At 48.7% G+C, this 25,017-nt stretch overlaps 1 protein-coding gene across 1 annotated transcript; it reads right to left on the reverse strand.

The window, feature by feature from the left end:
* Window positions 1-1,293: 1,293 nt before the first annotated feature.
* LOC126980073 (uncharacterized) lies at window positions 1,294-24,379 on the reverse strand. Its single transcript, XM_050829690.1, has 4 exons — window positions 24,062-24,379; window positions 16,402-17,441; window positions 1,457-1,474; window positions 1,294-1,371 (listed from the first exon to the last, which is right to left on the reverse strand). The coding sequence occupies exons 2-4, from the start codon at window positions 17,362-17,364 to the stop codon at window positions 1,294-1,296; spliced, it is 1,059 nt and encodes a 352-aa protein (XP_050685647.1). The 5' UTR covers window positions 17,365-17,441; window positions 24,062-24,379.
* Window positions 24,380-25,017: the final 638 nt, after the last annotated feature.

Genomic DNA, 25,017 nt, shown 5'->3' on the forward strand with positions numbered 1-25,017 from the left:
CATATATTTTCCCTAGCACCGGTAAGAGTCCTATAGGTCGGTATGCTTTTGGTGTTTTATAGTTTCCCCGCTGTGGTTTTCTTAGTATTATGACTACTGCGTCTTTCCAGCTCTTTGGGAAGTAGGCGAGTTCAAGGGATTTATTTATAATGGCCAAGACTATTTCTGGGTTTGCGTTGATGGCATTCCTGCAGATGTCGGCTGTGAGTCCATCTGAACCAGGTGCTTTCTTCGGGTTGAAGGAATTCGTTGCGGCTATTAACTCTGTTAGCGTGAAAGGTGGATCTTTTGTTTCACCGCTGTTATTGACCTCATTGATTCTGTCCGCTAGGAATCTGACTTGTCGATGTTCCTGATTTTCATCTTCCTCGTTATCTTCCGGGTAGAAGGTATCGGCCAATAGCCGTGCCGATTCTTCAGGGTTTAGGCTGCGTCCATCTAGCTCCAGTGGGATATCCTCTTCACGCTTTTTGGTACGACTTATTACCCTATAGATACTTTCCCAGACGCTTTCTCGATCTTGTTTTCCGCAGAATTCCTTCCAACTCGTTATTTGTGCTGCTATTACTTCTGACTCATATTCTTTTTTCTTTTTTAGGTACTCTTCGACTACTCTGGCTCGCCGTACAGGAGCTGCTCGTGGAATCCTGTTCTTCAGAGTGACTGTCTCCCTCTTCAGTCTTTTCAGCTCTTCAGACCACCAGGGTAAGTGCGCTTTAATGTAATTTTTCTTTTTCGGAATGTTTTCATTACACGCTATGGTAATGAGATCCGTGTATGTCTTTATTATTCCATCTAGATGTTCAGTGGCTTTAATGTCATTGATGCCTCCAGGAGTTAAGTTTCGGCTTTGCGTCAATTGAACCATTTTCTCACGAAACAGATTCCAATTGGCTTTTCTAGTATTGAATATTCGCGTTGTCCTGGAAACACCAACGGCATCACATTTTATTAACTTAGCTTCGAAAGATATACCATTGTGGTCAGAGCTGGTGAGGGTTTCGTCCACTTTCCACTCATCTATTTTATCTATTAGATTTGTCGAGCAAGCTGTCACGTCAATGAAGCTAGTATAACGCTGTCCTCCTCGCATCGTGTCAAATGTAGGTTGGTTGTTAGTGTTTAGTACGTGTAATGCCATTTCGTCTAGAGTACCTAAAAAATTTTCGCCTCTTATTATTATCTTATTATTATCCATACTATTTCCCCCCCACCAGGGGTTTTTGGCATTGGAGTCTCCACCGATGATGAGAAAGTCCGCACCGATTTGTGTTCTGATTTTCCTTAAGTGTTTCAAATAGGGGTCAATAGATTTGTCTGGTTCGAAATAAAAGGAGACGAACTTGACTTTCCAGGGACCTGCTTGTACTCCTATCACCACAATATTAGGTGTTGTTAATTGTGGGTGTTGAGTAACTAGAATGTTGGGGTCGAAAACGGCGATTGCTGCTTTAACCGTGTCTTCGCCAGCGTCCTGAAAAATTCATACTCCTTTATAATTTCTTAATCTTTTGCATCCCCCTATATATGGTTCTTGTAGTAGCGCAAGTGCAGCCCCTCTCTTGCATGCTTCCACTACAAGTTCGTCCGTTGCTAACCTTTTTCTTTGTAAATTTGTCTGAAGAATAAGATACTTAGTTGTTCTGTTTTGGGTGCCCTCAGCAATATGCTATCGATGAACGTGCCAACCCATCCCAACGCCTTCTAATTGGGCAGTCCTGGCTGAACGCATTGTGCTCCGAGCGGTCATGCCTCGCGGTTTTACAATTTTTACAAGAGGGCTCTATCCCGGCCAACCTTTCTATCTTTTGCCTTCCTTATCCTTTCCACCTTGACCCAACCATCCTTCGCATCTATGGTATCTCTGATCTGGTGTCATTTACGTCCTCCGATGCTACTATAATTGAGTGCAACGCTGTCTTTTCGTATCTTGTCTTAATATCATTTGATGTCACACTTGCGTACGTTTGTTGGGTCTGCTTTGTAGTCTGTCTTTCTATAACGATACGCAGTTCATCCAGTTTCTCATTATTTTCCTGTACGCGTTTGGTCGTATCCGCTAGTTGTTTCAAGATTGTTGTTGTACTCTCAGTTGATATCTCATGTTCTATATTTATACTTTGATCAGCCTTTCCTTGCTTTTTACCGTCTTTTAATCTTGCTTCCAATTCCTTAACTATTTGATAAAGTTTTTCGACCGCCTCAATAACTCCATACTTTAATTCTGCTTTCAAATTCCTTGAATTACTTAAATGAAGCTTGGCCTTATTGAGGTAGGCCCGGGCTTCCGATGTCTTGTCGGTGAACTTCGTCTTTGGCGTAATACTGGGTTCAGTCTTTTTATTCGCTTTCGGTTCGCCGTCAAGAGACAATGTCCTGGAAGCCCTGGCTTTAGCAGACTCTACCTGATTGGTACTTATAGGAGGAGTCGTGGGTCGTTCAGAGCCCGCCGCCTCCCATTGTCCTATGCTTTTTCTCACTTTTGATGTTAAGGTGACTGTCTTTGGGGGCGACCTTTGCTCCTCGTCATTGCTAACAGATTGCTTGCTGGGTGTTCTAAACATGCCGGAGGTAAGTGTCAGTACTGTTTAAAAATATTAATAAAATAAGTTTGTAAAAGTTGTAAATAAGGTTTTAGTGTTTATATATAAATATTATATGATAATAATATGTCGTCCAGGTATGTATAATTATATCGTCTAAATGTGTGTCCAATAGTTTTATTCAAATAAATGTAAAAATTTAAAATATATATTTGTCCGTCGCCGTGCTCATCAAAAGTCAGTTCGCTAAAAATAACAAAGTAAAAACAAAAACAAGCACTGCAGACAATAGCTGTAGTCAGCAAAACATAAAACTATGATTCTATATAATGTTTTACACTTATGTAACTAACTTTACCTAACTAATTGGTTTTACCTAAAAGAGGTAAAGACTAATTATGTCTTATTGCTATTTTTAAATTGAAGTAATTAAAAAGAAAAAACACTAAAATAAAGAGTTCGAAGTGTCAACGCAAAATTACCCCCCGTTATAAATAATCTAATCAAAATTTTACAAAGTTCTATTTTGCTGTTGTAAACTGTAAATAGTAACTTTGTAAAGCCGTTTATACCTAAGTATATTAAGGTACGTCAAATTGCTTGATGTATCCAAAAAGAGTGTAAAAAGTCCTTTTCAACAACACCAAGCAATTGATCAGACTAATGTTACACTTAATATAGCAGTTACAAACTTAAGTTTTCAATTATTAAAACGCAAAAAGGGTTGTTTTCAGTGTAAATTTTGTTTAAATTCCAGGTGGTTTATATTTTCGTGAAGAGCTCGTCACGGCCGATCTTTTGATACCCTTTGATCTAGTCGGACTCTTCAGGTAACTGGGATGGACAAAATTTTACAAAGTTCTATTCTGCTGTTATAAACTGCAAATTGTAACTTTGTAATGCTAATTGTACCTTTGTTTATAAAGATACGTCAGATTGATTGATATGGCTGAAAAGAGTGTAAAAAGCTCTTATTGACAATATCCCGCACTTAATTTTTTGATGTATTTTTACAGTTAATTTATTAATTACCAATTTAAGTTTTTTGTATTCAAAACGCAAAAAAGCTTGTTTTTAGTGTTAATTTTGTTCAAATTTCAAAGTTTAAATGTCTTCGTGGAGAGCTCGTCACGGCCAATCTTCTGATACCTTTGGATCCAGTGGGACTCTTCAGATGGCTGAGATGGCTTACACCTGGATGATGTTTTTTTTGCCCCTCCTACTTCGAGGCCTTGCCGCAAAAATCTGTAAGGGGTCTCAAAAGGTAGGTATTAACGAGGGGCACAGGATAGTATTTTGTTAACTGTGGATTGGCGATCCTGTTTAAGCGCAAATTGGTATTCTTCTTCTCCTACTTCGATGTCTCACCAGAAAAGTCTGGGAGTGGTCTCCAACGAAGGAGTCAGATGTAGTGCATAGGATCACGATCAAAATTTGATACTTTTCAAGTCTTGTTCAGCCGCAAATTAGATTTTTTCCTCCTCTTCCTCGGGTCCTCTCCAGAAAATTTGGGAAAAGGTCTCCAAGAATTAGGGCTGATAAGGTGCACAAAACCACAGTTCTAAAACAATACGTTACAGATCTTGTTTTGGCACAATTTGACTGTACAGTTTCGATTTTTGTTTTTTTTACTAAAAAAAACTCCAAAAAAGCACCGATTGTCACCACACTTTCACTATTCACTGGCTATTTTTTGCGCGCTTCTGATGATATATCACTCGCGTATATTTTCGCGAAAAAACCTTTTTATAGAATTTTAAGACTGCGGAGCGACTCAAAATCGTGACACTTCTACTGGTGATTGCGATGTGACTGGGTTTGGTTAGGTTAGGTTAGGTTAGGTTAGGTTAGGTTAGGTTAGGTTCGCAAAAGGAAGTGGCGGAGCGGGTGAGAGAAGACGACCCTCTGTCGAACCCAATCCGCCACAAGAGAGTGGGACGGAGGCGCCTAGCGCATGAGCGCCGCCTTCCCCCTTAATGTGGGTCTCCGGGCGGTGGAACCGAGGGGTACCATCGCCCAGTTGGAGGAGAGCCCCGGGACGGCTGGCGTGTCCCGTGTTCCGGCACGCCAAGTGGAATGGTGAGTGGCGTCACAGGTGGGCGTCCACAAGATCGGTCCGAATCGGACAACCGTCGGGGGAGCGTTCGGTAAATTATTTATCGACCTCGACATCTGAAGTGATAGTGACACATAGTTTGGGTGTGGTTTACTCGCTGGGAGTCGCGGTAACCCCCCTGTTTTTAGTGTTTGTGAGGTGCACCAGGCTCTGGTAGACACGTGAGTGTTTTTAAATTCAAAATCGGACCACATATACGGCCGTGAGAATTTTTAATTTGAAGTAAATATTATATGTTTATACTTCACTGTGTGTAAATTAATCAGTTAAGTGCTATATATCGTTGAGATCGCCGTTTCAAGACGAATCCAACGATATATCGTTTGTTAATATCGGACCCACAAAGGGAAATAGTCATTTCCTTTGTTCCGAGTTGTGGGTGACGCTCCGCAGAGCGTCGCGGTGTCGCTAGTGTCGCATTCCCGCGAGACCCGCGGCGAGCGCGGCTCGCGTTTCTCTCTGTGGCGCCGAGTGGTAACACTTAGATAAGTAGTTAATAAGAACTGTGTGCTTAGATACTCTATAGTAGGTTTAGTGTTTAGATATAGTTTATTTATTAATTAGTATATATTGATAGTTAGTAAGTTATGTCTTAATTGTTTTTCCCGTGTGTTTATCTGTTTCCATTGTTGCCTGTAGCTTGTAAACCTGCAACAATGGACACGGATAGTTTAAACGAGTCCAGCTGCTCGGAATATGGTGTTGGCCGCAAACGGTCCTTTTATAAACGGTCGAGCAATTCCGGCCAAGACTCGGCTACAGAGACTGAGGCATCGGTGGAGAGGAGGGCCAAGCAAGCCAAAAAAAGGCTGCGGGTCACTCAACAGGGTTGGCTCAGGCCAAAAAAGCCTTACTATCGGGTAAAGAAAGTGAATATGAGAGAGAGATGGAAAAGAAGCTCAGGGGTCAGGCTTTCCGGAAGCCTGCTGCTGTTGAGCTTGATGCCGAGCCTGGAATCTCGGATGAGATTCTAGGCAAGGACCTGGAGAGGATGGCGGGGTTCGAAATCCTACAACGGGCTAATAAGCGGTCCCAGAAGATCCTGGACATCGCCTTAAAGTCGGGCAACCTGAAAGGTGGCTACGTGCGCGACCTTAAGATTGCCGCCAAAGATATGGCGGAGATGGTTGAGGTCCTGACGGCAAGGACCGCAGAAGAGGAGTCGTGGCAGCACCGCGATGAAGCGCGGCGGTTGTCAAACGACAACAATCGCCTGAGAGCGCGGGTCACCGACCTTGAGAATGACCTGAAGGCCATGCGCAGGGAGTTCTCGGAACGCAAGGCTGTGGAGGACACAGTGGTGGTGGAGGCTCTATCCTCGGAGGCAGCCATCATCAAGAAGGTGGTCGAAGGTCTGAAGGGTGACCTGGCGCGAACCATCGGCGAGATGATGGACGCCAAGCTGGCTGGTATCGAAGACCGGTTGCTGCCGGCACCGGTGGTCCGGCCGCCCCTGGCAGCTGCCACCAGGCAGGTCGAGCGGAGCACTAGAGAGGAAGCTCCCCAGGGCCCCCCTGTCCCAGCGGCAAATCCTCAAGCCGATTCGTGGACCAAGGTGGCGGCGAGGGGAAAAAAGAAGAGGACGCAGCCTGCTCCAACAACGGTCAACACGACGTTGACCGCGCCGGCTAATCCGGCTCCGCAGGCGCAGGCTGGAATCCGCCGGATACGTGCGACTGAGTCCACCAAGCCAGTGGAGCCGGTAAAGTCGGTGAAGCCGACAAAGGGAGATGGGCTGGCAGGATCGCCCAAAGCGAAGGTGAGCCTCAGGCCACCTTCAACTGCAGCGGTGGTCATCACCCTGTCCAAGGATGCGGTAGCGGGGGGCGCAACGTATGCTTGGGCACTCACCGCTGCTAAGCAGCGGGTCAGCTTGGCGAACATAGGGGTGAAGGAGGTCCGCACAAGGAAAACGGCCCTCGGAAGCCGAATCCTTGAAATTGGGGGGCCCGAGCGATCTCAGCAAGCTGATAGGCTTGCTGAGGAAATACGGGGAGCACTAGCAGGGATCGCGACTGTCAACCGGCCTGTGAAATCCGTGGATATACGGATCAGCGGGCTGGAAGACAGCGTGACGCTAGATGACGTGGTGGGGGCCGTTGCTGCCAGGGGGAATGTTCCCCGCGAACAAGTGCGTGCGGGGCGTATCTCCATGGGCAGCACGATAGTAAAGTGCCCCACCACAGCAGCAAAGGCGATCATGCAGGATCGCCTTTGTATCGGATGGAGCACCGTACGGGTCACCCTCCTTGAGGCTAGGCCTTTACGGTGCTTCCGGTGCTACGGCATCGGACATGGCAGTGCAACGTGCACTGCAAAGGACCGCAGCGGCCTATGTTGCCGCTGTGGTGGGACAGGGCACCTTGCACAAAGTTGCACCGAGGAGCCAAGGTGCGACGTCTGTGCCGATGCCGGAGCACCCGCAGGACACCGCATGGAGGGGCGGAGGTGCAACCCCCCGCTAATTAAAAGGAACACACCGAGAACGGGGGTGCCGGCCCCCGCCATATCCATGGAACCGAGCGCACCGAGCGCGCCCACCAGTCTGGAGGGTACGGTTGCTCCTCAGGGGGAGCTTGAACTAATGTCGTCGTAATGGACGGTACGACACTGTTCGAGCTCCTTCAGGGGAACCTCAATCACTCGGCTGGGGCACAGGACTTATTCCTGCAGTCAATGGCCGAGTGGGGTGTGGATGTGGCGGTAGCGGCGGAGCCATATAGTCCTCCCGAGAGAAGTAATTGGGCGGCGGACTCTCATGGCTTGGTCGCAATTGTTGCACGGTCAGGGGGTCCGCCCCTGATAGCTCGGGAAAGGGGGGATGGCTTTGTCGTAGCAGACTGGGGCCCTCTAACAGTGGTGGGGGTATATTTTTCCCCTAACAGACCTCTGTGGGAGTTTGAGGGCTTCCTGGGCTGCCTTGGGCCGGCCATCAGGAGGGCCAGGTCACGCCTCATATTGGTCATGGGGGACTTCAACTGTCGCTCACGCAGTTGGGGCGACACCATGACCGGAGTGCGGGGTGCTCCCTTGGTGGCATGGGCGGCTGAGCTGGGTCTCGTCGTTCTTAACACCGGAGGAGTAGCGACGTGCGTGAGGCCTCAGGGGGCATCGATAGTTGACATTACCCTCGCCTCCCCTGAGGCGTCGTGCAGGGTCACTGGCTGGCGGGTGGTGGAGGATGTGGAGACCCTGTCGGACCATAGGTACATCCGACTGGGAGTCCTCACATCTAGCTGCTAAAGCATAGGGGCCCGTAGGGCCTATCTGCGGAGTCGGCGTCGGAGAGGCGACACGCCTGAAATGATGGAGGGCCTTCGAACGGTATATTATGACCGAAAGAGGGCTCTCCAGTCTGCGATCAGGCAGGCTAAAGAGAAGGCTTATGAGGACCTTCTCGATGGCCTGGAGAGGGACCCGTAGGGGCGCCCTTACCATTCAGCTCGAAACAAGTTGAAGGGTGGGGGGGCTCCGCTCACGGAGGTCTTGGAGCCAGCGCTTGTAGAGGAAGTGGTCGCGGGGCTCTTCCCCACCGCAGTGGACCTGATCCCGCCCAGGATGCGGGAGCGGGAGGTTATGGAAGAGGCGACAGGGGAGGTCTAGGGCGTGACAGATGTGGAACTGGGCCTCTGCCTTGATCGCCTCAAGACAAGGAGGAAGGCTCCGGGCCCGGACGGTATCCACAGCCGTGTCCTGGCCCTGGCCTTCCCACATGTCGAGGGGGAACTCCGGGGACTGTTCGACAATAGTCTTAATGTCGGGCGGTTCCCGGAAGTATGGAAGGAGGGACGCCTATGCCTCATCAAAAAGGAGGGTAGGCCAAATGATTCTCCAGCGGCTTACCGACCTATAGTCCTGCTGGATGAGGTTGGGAAGCTGCTGGAATGGATAGTGGCCTCACGCTTAAGTCGCCACCTCTCTGCCGAGGGCCCGGACTTGTCCGAACACCAGTTCGGTTTTAGGAAGGGCCGCTCGACGCTTGACGCCCTCACTGAGCGAGGGCTCATGTTGAGAGTGTGGTGGCGGATGGTGAGAGGGCGTTGGCGGTCTCCCTAGCCTCTCTAGCCAACGCCTTCAACAGTCTCCCGTTCGGCGTAATTGCTGAGGCACTCGACTTCTTCGAGGTGCCCTGGTACTTGCGCCGAATAGTGAAGGACTACCTGGTTGGGCGCCGGGTGGCCTACGTGGCGGGAGACGGGAGGATGAGGTGGCGTCCCGTAGAGTGCGGAGTCCCGCAAGGGTCGGTGCTGGGTCCGCTCCTCTGGAACATGGGTTACGACTGGGTGTTGCGAGGTGCGCTTCTACCCAAGATGCGCATCTTCTGCTATGCAGACGACACCCTGGTGGTGGCCCAAGGGGGGTCCTTTGGGGAGGCAGCCTTACTGGCCTCGGTCAGGACCTCCCTTGTTGTCGAGCGGATCAGGCTGTTGGGGCTCAGGGTGGCGTTAAGTAAAACGGACGCCATCCTGTTCCACGGCCCAAGGAGGGGCCCACCCCCTGGCGCTTTCATCGAGGTGAACGGAGTGCGTGTCCCGATGGCCCCCTGCATGAGGTACCTAGGCCTTGTGCTGGATGGCCGTTGGGGCTTTGAGGCGCACTTCAGGCACCTCGGAGAGAGATTGGTTGGGGCGGCTGGAGCTCTCGCGCGTTTATTACCAAACGCGGGGGGGCCGTCCCAAAGCGTCAGGAGGCTGTATAGCGGGGTCCTGAAGAGCATGGCTCTGTATGGGGCCCCCATCTGGGCAGATGCCTTAAAAAGAAAAGGCAATGGGTCACTCCTCCGCAGGCCGCAGCGAGTGATAGCGAACCGCATAGCCAGGTGCTATCGGACGGTATCATTTGATGCGGCTTGCGTTATTGCGGGCACTCCGCCCTGGGCCTTGGAGGCTCGCATGAGCGCCGCCCTATATCGCCTTAAGGCGGAAATGGGCGGCGAAATTTGGAGGGAGCGCGAGGCGTCTATAAGGCGCGCGGCTGACGCTGCCATTATGCGGCAGTGGCGGGAGGAACTTGAGTCCTCTCAAGTGGGCGCGCGCACTATAGGCGCCATTCTTCCAGTCCTAAGTGACTGGAAGAAAAGACGAAAGGGAGAGATCTCCTTCCGCCTGGCACAGGTGTTGTCGGGCCATGGCTGCTTTGGACCATATCTGTGCCGGGTTGTGAGGAAGGAGGTATCGCCTCGGTGTCATCACTGTGATGACACCGAGGAGGATACGGCCGATCACACCCTCCGGAATTGCGCCGCGTGGGAAACGAGGCGTCAAGACCTGAGGACAGTGATCGGCCAGGACCTCTCGCTGCCTGGCATGGTCAAGAGCATGCTGGACAGCGAGGAGTCCTGGAAGGCGGCTTCCTCCTTCTGCGAGCACGTAATGCTACAGAAGGAGGAAGCCGAAAGAAACAGAGAGAGGGCATCAGTTGCCCTTCAGAGGGCAGCAGGGCGGGGCAGGAGGGGGAGAGGGGTCCAAGAAGACCTCTCAACCCCAGCCCCTAGCAGCCAGTAGAGGGCCACTGATGGCCTCTTCCCCGAGGTTCTCCGGTGAAATGCCCTGCAAAGATCCCGGAGAACCTCTCAAAAAGGGGAACTCTCTGCTTTCGAGGAGGTTTTAGTGGGTATTACCAAACTTGGCCAACTTCTAGCTACGTAGAAGATGGTCTAAGTGGTTGAGTCCCACACTCCCTGTGCCACATAGTGCACAGGGGTAGTACGTAAATGTATTTCCTCCTCGTTAAAAAAAAAAAAAAAGGTTAGCAGCCAAATCCAAAGCCACGCAGCATTTGCGTGGCTTTGGATTTGGCTGCCAGTGTCTCCATCGAATAATAGAACGACATCATCCGCAAAAGCTTGGCAGTAGTGACCTTTTTCCTGCAGTCCTTTTAGAAGCGGATCCAAAAGTAAATTCCATAACATAGGGCCTCCAATTGATCCTTGGACACACCCCTTGTTCGTAGCTCTCGTGACTTCCTGCCCCCCGTATCTAACACAGACCTGTCTATCCTGCAAATAGCTATCTATTATGCGCCTTAAGTTTATCGGGCATTCTTCTTCCGCAAGACGGATCCTGATTGCCGGCCACCACGCGCCATCGAAGGCTCCCTCTATGTCTAGCGATATCATTGTAATTATTTTATGTTGCGCAAGCTTTGTACGTATTTGATTAATTAGGACATAGAGAGAGTCCTCGGTGCTCTTCTGGGGCATGAATCCATACTGTTGTTTGCTAAGTCGAGGTAGAATGTGCCATTTTAATCTGCTTATCAACATCTTTTCAAGGATCTTACCCATTATTGGCAGGAGTCCAATCGGTCGATAAGACTTTGGCTCTGTATAGCTATCTTTCCCGGGTTTCCTGAGCGTTATTATTGTTGCCTTTTTCCACATGACCGGGAAGTGGCTTAATTGCAAGCATCTGTTCGCTAGTGCTAAGAAAATTTCTGGGTCATGGTTTATGGCGTGTTGACATATATCAGCAGTCAGTCCATCGCAGCCTGGGGCTTTCTTGGGATTGAAGCTCATTGTGGCTACTGCAAGTTCTGTCTGTGTAAACAATGGGTCATAGTATCCATCATGATCCGATATGTTTACTTGCGCAGCCTTCTTCCTGATGCTTCTATGATCCTCGTTTTCACTATTTTCTTCATCTACAGGGAAAAATGTTGTGGCTATCAGTTCCGCTGATTCCTTTTGGCCTAGCAATTTGCCGTCTTTTATAAGAGGTACGTCTTCTTCTCTTTTTTCCACTTTTTTGATGACCCTGTAGATTCCTTCCCAGACTCCTTCTCTGTCTTGCTTTCCGCAAAACTGCTTCCAGCTGTCAATTCTCCGCTGTTGTGCCGTAAGTTCGTATTTTTCTTTCGCATCAAGGTACTCGCGAACGACTTTTTTCCGTCGGACCTGTGCAGCGAATCGTACTCTGCGCCTCTTGGTGAGCGCTTCCAACTTCAACCTGGCGAGTTCTTCATTCCACCATGGCAATGTAGGTGTTATTTTGTTAGTTTTGTGTGGTATACTTTCGTTACTTGCATCTATTGTTACTTGTGTATACTTGTCTACTATCTGATCTAGTTGTGTTGTTGTGTTAATTTTGTTAATTTGGTATGTGTTAATGTTATTTTCCTTTAGCAACTTACCCACTTTCTCATGAAAGAGGGTCCAGTTCGCTTTCTTGCTATTATACCTGCGTGTAGTCCTGTTAATAGTGCTGCCTTTAGATTTGGTAAGTTGGATATTGAATATAATTGTATTGTGGTCGGAACTCGTCAGGTTTGTGTCGACTCTCCAGCCCTCGATTCTGTTGCACAGGTCTTGTGTGCATGCTGTTATATCTACGATACTTGTATAAGATTTCCCACCACGGACGGTATCGTAAGTTGGGGTGTCGCCGTCGATGAGTATCTGCAATCCTATTTCCTCTAATGTCCCAGCCATTTCATCGCCCCTCGCGTCCACTTCAGTACAACCCCACCATACACTCTTTGCGTTCGCATCGCCACCGATGACTATGTTGTGACCAAATTTGTCGCTGACTCGCTTGAGTTGTGCAAGGTATGGCTCTATGGGTTTAGGCTTGGGTTCGAAGTAAAATGAGGCTACTATAATCTCCCAAGCTTTGGTCTTCATTTTTACTACGACGATGTTGTGAGTTGTGTATTCTGTGTATTGGGTGACATCTATATCATTGTCAAAGACCGCAATAGCCGCTTTCACAACACCTTCGTTTTTGTCTACGCATTGGAAGATCCTTACTCCATTATAGTGCCGCATTTTACCCAATCCACCCACATAAGGCTCCTGGAGCATTGCGAATGCGATCTTTGATCTAGTGGCCTCAATTATTAATTCTTCGGTCGCGAGTCGCTTGCGCTGGAGGTTCGCTTGCGCCACAGTGTATGGTCTGGTTCTTGTTTGTGGGCCTGGAACAACCTTAGCAGTAGGCTATGGTTGCCCTGGCCAGAGCCTCCCATCTCTTACGTATCGGGCACTCATTGCTAAAGGCATTGTGATCGACCTTATCTGTTTTGGCTTTGACACAGTTTGTACACGATGGGGTGTCTGCGGTAAGCCAGTATTCGCACTTACTTTTCATGTGATCGCCTCCGCAGTGGCTACACTTCTCTTGTGCTTCTTTGCAGTACCGCCGTCCATGGCCATAGCCTAGGCACATAGAGCATTGGACCAACGGTGACTGGTCCATAACTCTAACCCGCTGCAGGTCTATATGAACTGCTTCAACCTCAACCAGGCGCCTCCATAGCTTCGGAGAAACCCTAGCGATGAGATGGCTTGTAAGTGCGTTCCTCGTGCGTTTTTTATAAGCTATCTGTATTCTTTCATCATCTTCATCCAGACCGTCGAATATACTTTTATTTTGATTTTTTAACGCACGCAAAACTTCCTCATCATTATTGTATTGTAATACGTCCTTAAATATTACCAAAGGGTCTTTATTTTTAATGTTTTCAGCTTTCATTTCCCCCGTTTTATTTATTCTTTCTTTTATTCTTCTTCGCTCTTCTTCTGTTTTGCAGCCTATTATGACTTTTCTATCCTTTGCTTTCCTAATACGTTCCACCGCTACTCCTCCTTCCTTTGCACTAACTGCCTTCCGTATCCGACTTAGAACGTCGTCTCCAGTTTCCGTTTCATCATTGGACGTTACGACAACCGAGTGCAATGCTGTCTGCTCCGGAAGTCGCCTACTGGGTGCAGCCACTGCGCTTGCATATGTTTTCCTCTCTATACATGCTTTTAAGAGATCCAATTTCTCTCCGTTTTCCTTAATCATTTTGGACTGCTCGTTAATTTTTTCCAGTAGGTCGTCCATTTTCGGTTCTATTTTCTGTACCTTTTCCTCTTCCTTATTCTCGTCAGTACTTACGCTCATTTTTGTGACCTTGATCGAGTCAGCTTCCTTCACCAATTTAAGGAGGCGCTCTAGAGCTTGGAGAAGATCAGTCTTATATTCCCTTTTGAGGTTATTTGAGTTGGAAAGGGCACTTTTACCTTTTTGCACCCATGCTATAGCTTCTCTTACTCTCTCAGAGATTTTGCTGCCATCTGGCTTATGAGGCGTGAGGTCAACTGTAAAAGTTTTATTGGTTTGGGAGCTGCCTTTCGCCTCCATTCGTTTTGCCGACTCCCATTCACCAATGCTTTTTCTCACGTTGCTTGCATGAGAGGGCCCGGCCTTATCCTGCATCCTTGGGGAGTCACGGTCAACTGAAGAAGCTTTTTTGGGGGTCCTGTACATATCTCAGGGGTTATATATTTTAAATTGAAAATTAGCCGCGGTTTGCAATGAGAAACGATTTAAAAGATATCAAGTTTTTATGTGAATGTGTTAAAAGAGTAAATTTGTAAAAGTTGTAAATGTATAAGTCAAAATGCGAAACTTACTTTAGTAGTTTCGTAAGACACGTAGGTGTCCTGTCGATTTTGGAACACTGTTCCAATTGTCCTAGTTAAAAGGTACGAGTGGTATCCAAATAAAAAGGGATACAATGTCAAAATAAAACTTAATATTAAAAAATAAAGATAAAATATAACAAATTTTTCAGTGAGAAGAGGTTGTAAAGACCATCTCACAATGTAGAACAGCCTTCGCCGAGTCAAATGAAGAAAACCGCACCCCTCTACGATGCCTGGAAGCCGAGCTACACCGATTTTTATTTTTCCAAGATGGCGGCCAATATGGCGACCACAAGTCAATTTTGCTCGTAGGTAACGTTCCAGATGTCGTACAAGGTCGCGTGATAGCTCCCTGAGCTCGGCTCGACTAGCTCTACAGTCCTATGATGCTAGCTCTATCGGTAGAGCTGTCAAATTTTTTGGGTAATTAGCGCCTAGAATATGTAGAGCGAGTCGGGGGAAAGTTACCCCGATTATTATATCTAAATTATCATTAGGCAATTTGAAAAACTTTAGAAATATAATTATCAATATATGGAATCGTATTCCTGAGTGAGACACCCACAAAAAAAAAAAAAAAAAAAAAAAAAAAAAAAAAAAAAAAAAAAAAAAAAAAAACTCTATCTGAAGCTAAATTCAAAATTGCAACCCTCTTCAAAATCGGTTGAGAAACTCCGGAGTTACAGCTAATTTTGTGTTTCCAAGGCACTAGAAATTTTTCTAAGTCCAAAGGGAATTTTGGGGGTAGGGGTTCACCTAAGTGAAGCCGTGGGGGGGGTTGATAGGGGGGGGGAGGGGTAAAATTTTGTTATTTTTGCTCTAGCACCCCTAGTTTTCGAGTTATCTGCAAAACAAATTTTTGTGCGGTTGGTTTTCGAAACAGATATTTTTGAAAAATTTATTATGAAGTAATTATAATATATTAAAATTTAGAAAAATTAGCTTTAACTTTATAAATAGACGGAGTTTCGCAAATAGTATTGCACTTTGGATTTACTATTTAAATTATATGGAATACATTTTTTTGAAAATTGGGGGTTGAATACAAAAACCGCAAAAAGACTCAAAAATGGCCAAAACTATGTTAAAAAATAAAATGCCGGTAATATGAGTATTTTTAGCGGTAACAGCGTTATTTTCTACACCCCTGGGCGTTTAAATTTCTTAATTCTTTTAATTTTAGTGAATTTTGGAAAAAAATAAAAATAAATTAAAAATATAAAGAGTTTCCAAAATATATCGAGTTTGGGCTCATTAGACTCGAAAAAATTTAAGGAATACGATTCCAAAGTCAAAAATTGTAAATATCTATATACCTAAGCACAAATATACAAAATATAATGTTCATATATTAAAAACAGTTTCGGTGAGCTAGCTTCCCACAGGATGGTCGGATTTTCAATTAGTAAACGGCAACGATCTTCAAATAATAAGGGCTTCCCAACGTGGTATCGTTTGATGTTCAATTCCCACGGGAACACTGACCACGTGCCACGTGGTTTCCGGTAGTAAAGTGTTAAAATCGCTGCAGGTGGCTCAAAAAATCTGTTCTAGGTGTCAAAACGTTTGTCTTAATGAGAACAATCGTTTGACGTATTTTTAATATATAGGTCGTCACTTTACTTTTTGAAAAATTTTCAATAAATGTTATTTTTAAAGGTTATTTTTTTTTTTTTTAGGTTAGGTTAGGTTAGGTTAGGTTAGGTTAGGTTAGGTTAGGTTAGGTTAGGTTAGGTTAGGTTAGGTTAGGTTAGGTTAGGTTAGGTTAGGTTAGGTTAGGTTAGGTTAGGTTAGGTTAGGTTAGGTTAGGTTAGGTTAGGTTTTTTTTTTTTTTTTTTTTTTTTTTTTTTTGCGACTAGTGGCCTACCTCCCTGGCAACTTTCGTTCCAGGGCCGAGGAGCTACTAAGCTACTTCCTCCCTACCATTGAGCTGTAGGGTTTGGGGGTGGTTTATTATTTATTTACAATGTTTATTTACAGTCGCTTACACACTAATATATATTTTCATTACATTTCTTACATGATATTGATCTTATAACTAACAGATTTTACATATATATTTATTTTTTTTTCCTTTTATTAGCTTTTTAATACTATACAGATTCTTAACACTATCTTAACCTAGGCACACATTCTTACAGACTATTGGTAGTAAAAAGGGCCCTATGCTCAGTCATAGGGAACCGTGCTTTACTTATTTATTGCTAAAATTTTTATTCTTATCTATTTCCTACCTTACTATTTATTTACACACATTATATTTTAAGCTTTTTTACATTTATATTGCTGCCGTTCTTCGGCAGCACATCTATCAATATCTTGAGGCAAAATGCCTCAAGTAGTTCTCGTTTTTCTGACAATAATAAGGGGAGGTTGGCCTCCAGTACGGCCACTCCACTCTGGACCTCAAGGTCGTACCTCCACCGACCGAACCTAGGGCATTCGAGCACCAGGTGCATTGCGCTTTCGTCAGTATGACCGTCGCAAATGCACGCTGGGCTATCCTTCAGTCCGAACCGGTGGAGATACGCCGAGAAGCCACCATGACCCGTGATGACTTGGGCCATCAGAGCGGAGAAGGGTGCCTCCCGCACCAGCTTGTAAGCCGCCACGACGTCTGGCAGGAACGCCTTTGTGACGCTTGCGGTGTGACCCGCAGTGTAGCGCTCCTGCCAGACGTCGAGGGTCCTGGCTCTTATACCGCGGCGAAGAGTCGAAACCGGTACTCCGTCGTATGCGGCCCTCGATTTCGAATGGAGCGCCGCATCCTTCGCCAAGTGATCAGCCCTCTCGTTCCCCTCAATACCTACATGCGCCCGAACCCAGCGGAACCGAATGGTTTTCCCCAATTCTCGAGCCCGCCGGATCAGGTTTTTGATTTCGAAGGCTATCGGGTTAAATGATGATCGATCCCTTAGCAGCTCCAGCGACGACCTGGAGTCACTAAGGATCTCGACCTTCATGTCGGGCATCTTCAAGATGTCCTCGATAGCCTTCGAAATTGCGCACATCTCGGCCTGGAAGACAGAGCAATAATCCTCTAATTTGAGTTTCCTTGCTCTGACTTCCAGGCCTCGCCGCCTGTATGAAATTCCGGCTCCAACCCTGCCCTGTATCTTGCTGCCGTCGGTGTAGACCTGCAGATAACCCTCTCCTTCTCCTTGGTCATCCTGCACTTCTACCACGGCGGTTTCGGCCTGTGTCTCCTCGAGGCAACAGAATTCTACCTCAGGAGCGAGGGCTGGATGGGGAGCATCCAGGAAGCTAACCCGCTGTTCAGCCTTCCTGTCTGCCATACCATCAATGTCCTCACCCCTTTTATAGCGGTACAATTCTGCCGCCTCTCGGATCCTCAGGTCGAGTGGCAATATACCTGACAGGATCAGCGCCGCACTCAAACTGGCGGTTTTGTAGGTCCGGCTGATCTTGCGCGCGAACCCCCGCTGAACCACGTCCAGCAGCTTCCGCACTCCGACTTGATCTACGGCTGGGACCCAGACGCTTGAAGCGTATAGTACGATTGGCTCCACAGCGGCGATGTAGATGGTCCTGACCACCTCTGGGTTCAGACCCCAGGTTGTCTTAGCCGCCCTTGATAGTTGGCCATAAATGGCCGTTGCCTTACGGCAAACTTCGGCGACATGTGGCTTAAAAGACAACCTGTGGTCGATAGTAAGACCCAGGATTTTGGTTTCGGTTACCATCTTTATACATTCGCCGCCCATGGTGATCTGAATAGGTGTTAATTTCAGTTTCTTAGTGATCACCATGGCGTTGGTCTTGTGTGGAGCAAATCGCAGCTTGTTGTCCAAGCCCCAGTCGTAGACCCGCCGGAGGACGGAATTAGCGGTCCGCGCGATAGTCTCCGGAGAGGAGCCCGAGAAGACGAGCACTACGTCGTCGGCGAAGGCTTGCACGCGTAGGCCCTCTTCCTCGAGGGCGCCCAGCAATGGATCGATCAGGAGGTTCCAGAATATGGGTCCCCCAATCGATCCCTGAACGCACCCCTTGGTCGTGGGCCTCACGCACTCGGCGCCCGCATAACGAATGGTGATCTCACGATCACTGAGGTAACTGCATACGGCGGAGTACAGGTTCCCGGGGCATTTCCTGGCGGCCAGCTGGTGTTTAATAGCTGGCCACCAGGCGCTATCGAATGCCCCCTCTATGTCTAGAGACACCATTAGGACTACCCTCTTTGCCCTGACCTCAGCTCTGATGTGCTCGATCAAGGCAAAGAGGGCATCCTCAGTGCTTCGCTGTGGCATAAATCCGAATTGAGCCGGATTCAGCGTCGGCAGTACGTGCCACTTTATCCGACGTACCATCATTTTCTCCAAAGTCTTACCGTGGACGGACAGGAGTCCAATCGGACGGTAAGACTTTGGATGATGGTAGTCGGACTTTCCCGGCTTGGGAAGTATCACGACTGCCGCACGCTTCCATGGCTTCGGGAAGTATCCCACAGCGAGGCACCTGTTGGCGATCTCTAGGAAGAGCCGCTCATCTGCCTCAATGCTCTTGGCACTGATGTCTGCAGAGAACGCGTCCGATCCAGGAGCTTTACGAGCACTGAAGCCGTGAACCGCCTCCCTGAGTTCCGCAAGGGTGAAAGGCGGATCGTCCCCTGCGCAAGCTAACTCACACAGAGGGCGGTCCGCCTCCCTCCTTATTGCGGAATGTACGGGACTGTCGTCCTCCAACCTGTCGTCCGGGAAGAACGTAGCTGCAAGGAGCTCTGCACTTTGCTTGGGATCCAGAGTCACTCCGTCCCTCACAAGAAGTTTATCTTCTTGTTTTTTCGAGGTTTGACGGAGGACTCTGTAAATACCGTCCCACAAGCTCTCGCCCGTTTGCGCTGTGCAGTACTCCTTCCAGCTATGGGTCTGAGCCGCTTGTGCGGCAGACTCATACTTTTCCCGGGCATCCAGGTACTGGCGGACGACGAATTCCCTCCTTGTTGGGGCCGCGCAGCGCACGCGATTCTTTTTAGTAATCGCGTCGCGCTTTAGGGCCAGAAGTTCGGAGGTCATCCAAGGTGGTTCATACTTCAGTGTTCGCTTCAACTTTGGGATGGCGGCCTCGCACGCATGACGAACCGCCTCCTGATATTCGAGGACAACGTGTTCGATATCCTCGGGGGCGGTTATGGCCGACACTTTATCCACTCGGATTTGGCGGTTTTGTAACTGTAGGATAAGTTCCTTTCGGAACTTATCCCAGTTTGCCTTTCTTGTGTTGTAAACCCGAGTGGTTGGTGCTGGGCCAGGTGCTTTCGCACGACCTGTGCGAAGGCCTATCCTTAGGGCATTGTGATCGGAACTGACCATGTCTGGGTCCACCCTCCAGGACTCCATCCTTGACAGGATACTTTGGCTGCACACCGTGATGTCGACTCTGCTTGTGCAGAGCCGACCTTCCCGAACCACCTGAAATGTGGGTTCGGTCCCAGTGTTTAGGATGTGCAGCTCGTTGTCATCAAAGTACCCTGCCAATTCGGTTCCCCGGTGGTCCTCGAGCGTGCTACCCCACCAGGGGCTCCACGCATTAAAGTCACCTCCGATCACAACACTCAAGGTTCCCAATTTGGATCGGACGCTGGATAGACGTTCCAGGTATGGGTCCAGGGGCTTATCCCCTTCCAGGTAGGCGGATACTATCCCAAGTGTCCAGTCGGAGAACTCAATGGTGATTGCCACTATGTTCTCCGACTGGAGGCTCGGGTCACACCTAACCTGGAGGTCTTTATCAAAGACCGCTATTGCGGCCTTTGCGGGATTGATTCTACTTGTCCCCTGGTCCATCTGATAGACGCGGACCCCCGGATACCGCTTCAAGGCACCTTGATTACTTGTGTAGGGTTCCTGCAGCATTGCCAGGCTCACCTTCTGGCTGACAGCTTCAGCCATCAGCTCATCGGTTGCCAATCGCTTCCGCTGCAGGTTAACCTGTATCATATGCCTTGAAGCAGCATCCCCGAGCCCACGACCGCCTGGAAACACAACCGCGGTGCCCTTAGCAGTAACACACGCCAAGGCGGGCAATGGCATCCCATTTCCGCCTCACCGGACAGTCGCTGCTAAACGCAACGTGGTCGGTCTTATCCAGCTTTGCGTGTCTGCAGTTGACGCAGCTGGGCGGCTCCCCCGTGACATAATCGGGGCATTCGGACCTTACGTGTGGCCCCCCGCAGTGGCTGCAAAGGTCCGAAGACTCTTTGCAGTGACGCCGACCGTGTCCGAATGCTAAGCATTTCGAGCACTGTATGACGGGCGAGAAGTCCTCCACTTTAGACCGCTTAAGGTCCAGGTGGACAGATCCCTCGCCCGTCATACGGCGCCAGAGCGGAGGGGCCACACGCAGGACAACATGAGTGAGGTGCGGGTTGCGGCACCTACGGCGAAAGCATGTTTCTACCGTTTCGTGGTCTTTTTGGAGGCCTGTAAAGAGCTCCCGATTCTGTGCTCTTAGGGCTCCGATGACCTCCTCGTCCTTGAGGCAAGCGAGTACGTCCCTGATGATTACCATCGGGTTCTTACCCTTCGCCTCTTGAACTTGGAGGCCAGAGTTGGCCCCAAGCCGGGTCTTTACAGCCTCCACCTCACTTTTGGTGCCGCAAGTGAGCACCACCTTCTTATTGCGCACTTTGCGGACGCTGTCCACCTTGGCGCCGGTTTTAGTGGCGTCAACGGCCACTCTTATTTTGGCGACAACGTTGTCGCTCGAATCCTCGGGCGACTTGCTTGTCACCACTATTGAGTGGCCGGACTTTGCAGGCGCCTTGGCGGCCATTGCCGCATATGAAGGTGGCACTTGAGCCTGTGTAGGCTCCTCCCGGAGCTTCGTTGTTTTGGCCCCCAGAGCTCGCACCTCAACAAGCATGTTTGTTGCCTCCTCACGCATTGATTTTAATTCTCCCAGCAGGGAGCCCAGGTCCGCTGCGGGTGGAGAGGGGAACAGTTTGACCTGCTGGATAAGGTCAAATTCGACTATTTTGCGGAGTGCCTCCAGCTCCTTTCGCAACTCCGCAGTCTGTCCACTCACGTCCGCCCTCTCCAGCCGCTGCGTAAGAAGCATGACCTGCTCCGTGTGGCTGGACTCCCTCCTCGAGATGTCTTCTGCGTGGCGTCTCTTCATGTTTGCGACCTCTAATTGGAGGTCGCGCCGCGCACTATTAACTTGGAGTGTGGCCTCATACAGGAAGTTGAGGCCCTCCACCACAGTAGCCTTAATGGACCCTTTCAGGTTGCCTGACTTCTCCAGCTCTTCCTTGGCCCGCTGGTACACGCGATTGGCATCCTTTAGGAGGGTTGCCGTCGGGCTCTCGGGCTCCCCGGCGCTGACGGATCTTGCTCCGGATGGCGGGGTATGGTAATCCGCCTCCCACTGGAGTGTTTGCGCCAGGGTGGCACTGCCAGGCTTGCTGCCCGAGCCCGCACCGAATTCGCTTCCAGTGAAGGAACCCTCCTCCGCGTCGGTCTTTCGGCTTACTGATGTACGAGGCCTTCCGGGGTCAGAAGATGGTCGTTTTGTGGCCATCGCTGTTGCCACTGACCCCTTATTACCAGTTCTGAAAGGGCGAGATGTCTTGTCGGAAGACGCTGACATTTTTTTTTTTTTTTTTTTAGAACGGCAGCAGATAAGTAGCAAATATATAAAATTAAATCGAAACAATACAAACAAGCAAAAAAGAAATATATACAGCGGAGATGTTAAAATTAAGGTATCAATCTAAATGTAGTTCGGAAAACCAGGAGTTTTGGGGATTTTTTTAAGATTTAAAGGGAAGGGGAGGTCGGAGAGAAAATTTGTTAGGGCCAAACTGTTCCTTTCGGGAAGACAAACAGTTTGAGCCCAAACTCGGGGGGTCTGGGATGAAGGGGACAAAAGTTAGACCCTGAGGGGGTGAGGTCAAAAAATTTCGGGGGGGGGGGGGGGGGGGGGAAGGTTTCGGGAGTCGGCCTATGACAGAGTTTAGGAGATTTTTCAGATTTTGGGGGAGGGGGAGGTCGGGGGGGATATCTGGTGGGGCCAAACTGCTCCTTTCAAGAAGACAGACAGTGGTTAGGTTAGGTTAGGTTAGGTTAGGTTAGGTTAGGTTAGGTTAGGTTAGGTTAGGTTAGGTTAGGTTAGGTTAGGTTAGGTTAGGTTAGGTTAGGTTAGGTTAGGTTAGGTTAGGTTAGGTTAGGTTAGGTTAGGTTAGGTTAGGTTAGGTTAGGTTAGGTTAGGTTAGGTTAGGTTAGGTTAGGTTAGGTTAGGTTAGGTTAGGTTAGGTTAGGTTAGGTTAGGTTAGGTTAGGTTAGGTTAGGTTAGGTTAGGTTAGGTTAGGTTAGGTTAGGTTAGGTTAGGTTAGGTTAGGTTTGGTAAGGTTAGGTTAGGTTAGGTTAGGTTTTTTTTTTTTTTTTTTTTTTTTTTTTCGAACTAGTGGCCTACCTCCCTGGCAACTCGCGTCCCAGGGCCGAGGAGCTACTACGGCTACTTCCTCCCTACCATTGATCGGCAGGGTTTGGAGGTGGGTAATGCTTTATTTAAAAGGAAAGAACTATATATAATTACACCCAACTACCTTACACCTAAGACTAAATACACAATTTTTATTATTAACTACAAATTACTACAAAATTACAATTAACCTACTCAAATCAACTAATTATTTATTATTACAATCTATCTTAAACTAAGTCCACATACATTTTTATAGAGAGTCGCTGTGTTGTATCAAGGTCCCTATACTTAATATAGGGAACCTTTCTGTACATTACTTACAATAAAAATTAATTTTAATTTCCATAACTTAGTTTTCTAATTAAGTTTACAACACATTTATAAACTAATATATTTTATGATTAAGAGACACGTATTATTTACAATTCCTAAGCTATTTAGTTTTAAATTTTATGTTGCTGCCATTCCGCGGCAGCACGTCAGACATAATCTTTAAACAGAAGCTTTCGAAGGACTTCCTCAATGGCTTTTCGACAAAAACTGGGAGGTTTGCCTCAGCAACGGCCACCCCGCTTTCCACCTCTAGGTCGCATCTCCACCGGCCGAACCTGGGGCATTCGAGCACCAGGTGCATTGCGCTTTCGTCAGTTTGACCATCGCAAATGCACACTGGGCTATCCCTTAGTCCGAACCGGTGGAGATACGCCGCGAAGCCGCCGTGGCCCGTTATAACCTGGGCCATCAATGCGGAGAAGGGCTCCTCCCTAACCAGCTTGTAAGACGCCGCGACGTCTGGCAGAAACGCCTTTGTGACACTTGCGGTTTGACCCGCGGTGTACCGCTCCTGCCAGACGTCGAGGGTCTTGGCTCTAATTTTGCGGCGAAGAGTAGAAATCGGTACTCCATCGTATGCAGCCCTCAATTTCGAACGGAGCGCCGCGTCCTTCGCCAAGTGATCAGCCCTCTCGTTCCCCTCAATACCTACATGCGCCCGAACCCAGCGGAACCGAATGGTTTTACCCATTTCTCGAGCCCGCCGGATCAAGTTTTTGATTTCGAAGGCTATCGGGTGGAACGAAGATCGATCCCTTAGCAGCTCCAGCGACGACCTGGAGTCACTAAGGATCTCGACCTTCATTTCGGGCATCTTCAAGATGTCCTCGATAGCCTTCGAAATTGCGCACATTTCGGCTTGGAAGACAGAGCAATAATTCTCCAATTTGAGTTTTCTTGCTCTGACTTCCAAGCCTCGCCGCCTGTATGAGATGCCGGCTCCAACCCTGCCCTGTATCTTGCTGCCGTCGGTGTAGACTTGCAGGTAACCCTCTCCTTCTCCTGGGTCATCCTGCACCTCTACCACGTCGGTCTCGGCCTGAGTTTCCTCGAGACAACAGAACTCTACCTCAGGAGCGAGGGCTGGATGGGGAGCATCCAGGAAGCTAACCCGCTGTTCAGCCTTCCTGTCTGCCATATCATCAATCTCCTCACCCCTTTTATATCGGTACAATTCTGCCGCCTCTCGGATCCTCAGGTCGAGTGGCAAGATACCTGACAGGATCAGCGCCGCACTCAAACTGGCGGTTTTGTAGGCCCGGCTGATCTTCCGCGCGAACCCTCGCTGAACTGCGTCCAGCAATTTCCGCACTCCGACTTGATCTACGGCTGGGACCCAGACGCTTGAAGCGTAAAGTACGATTGGCTCCACAGCGGCGATGTAGATGGTCCTCACCACCTCTGGGTTCAGACCCCAGGTTGTCTTGGCCGCCCTTGACAATTGGCCATAAATGGCCGTTGCCTTTCGGCAAACGTCAGCGACGTGCGGCTTAAAAGACAACCTGTGGTCAATAATAAGACCCAGGATTTTGGTTTCTGTGACCATCTTTATACTTTCGCCGCCCATAGTGATCTGAATAGGTGTTATTTTCAGTTTCTTGGTAATCACCATGGCGTTGGTCTTGTGTGGAGCAAATCGCAGCTTGTTGTCCAAGCCCCAGTCGCAGACCCGCCGGAGGACGGAGTTAGCGGTACGCGCGATAGTCTCCGGAGAGGAGCCCGAGAAGACGAGCACTACGTCGTCGGCGAAGGCTTGCACGCGTAGGCCGTCTTCCTCGAGGGCGCCCAGCAATGGATCGATCAGGAGGTTCCAGAATATGGGCCCCCCAATCGATCCCTGAACGCACCCCTTGGTCGTGGGCCTCACGCACTCGGCGCCCGCATAACGAATAATGACCTCGCGGTCATTGAGGTAACTGCACACGGTGGAGTACAGATTTCGGGGGCATTTCCTGGCGGCCAGCTGATGTTTAATAGCTGGCCACCAGGCGCTATCGAATGCCCCCTCTATGTCTAGAGACACCATCAATACTACCCTCTTTGCCCTGACCTCAGCTCTGATGTGCTCGATCAAAGCAAAGAGGGCATCTTCAGTGCTTCGCTGTGGCATAAATCCGAATTGGGCCGGATTTAGCGTCGGCAGTACGTGCCACTTTATCCGGCGTACCATC

Source organism: Leptidea sinapis, chromosome 4 (assembly GCF_905404315.1).
Source record: "Leptidea sinapis chromosome 4, ilLepSina1.1, whole genome shotgun sequence".
NCBI classification, from domain to species: Eukaryota; Metazoa; Arthropoda; class Insecta; order Lepidoptera; family Pieridae; genus Leptidea; species Leptidea sinapis.

What these genes read in the sequence shown, in the direction of transcription:
- LOC126980073 (XM_050829690.1), bottom strand. Translation starts at nt 17,364, where the DNA reads ATGGCAGACAGGAAGGCTGAACAGCGGGTTAGCTTCCTGGATGCTCCC.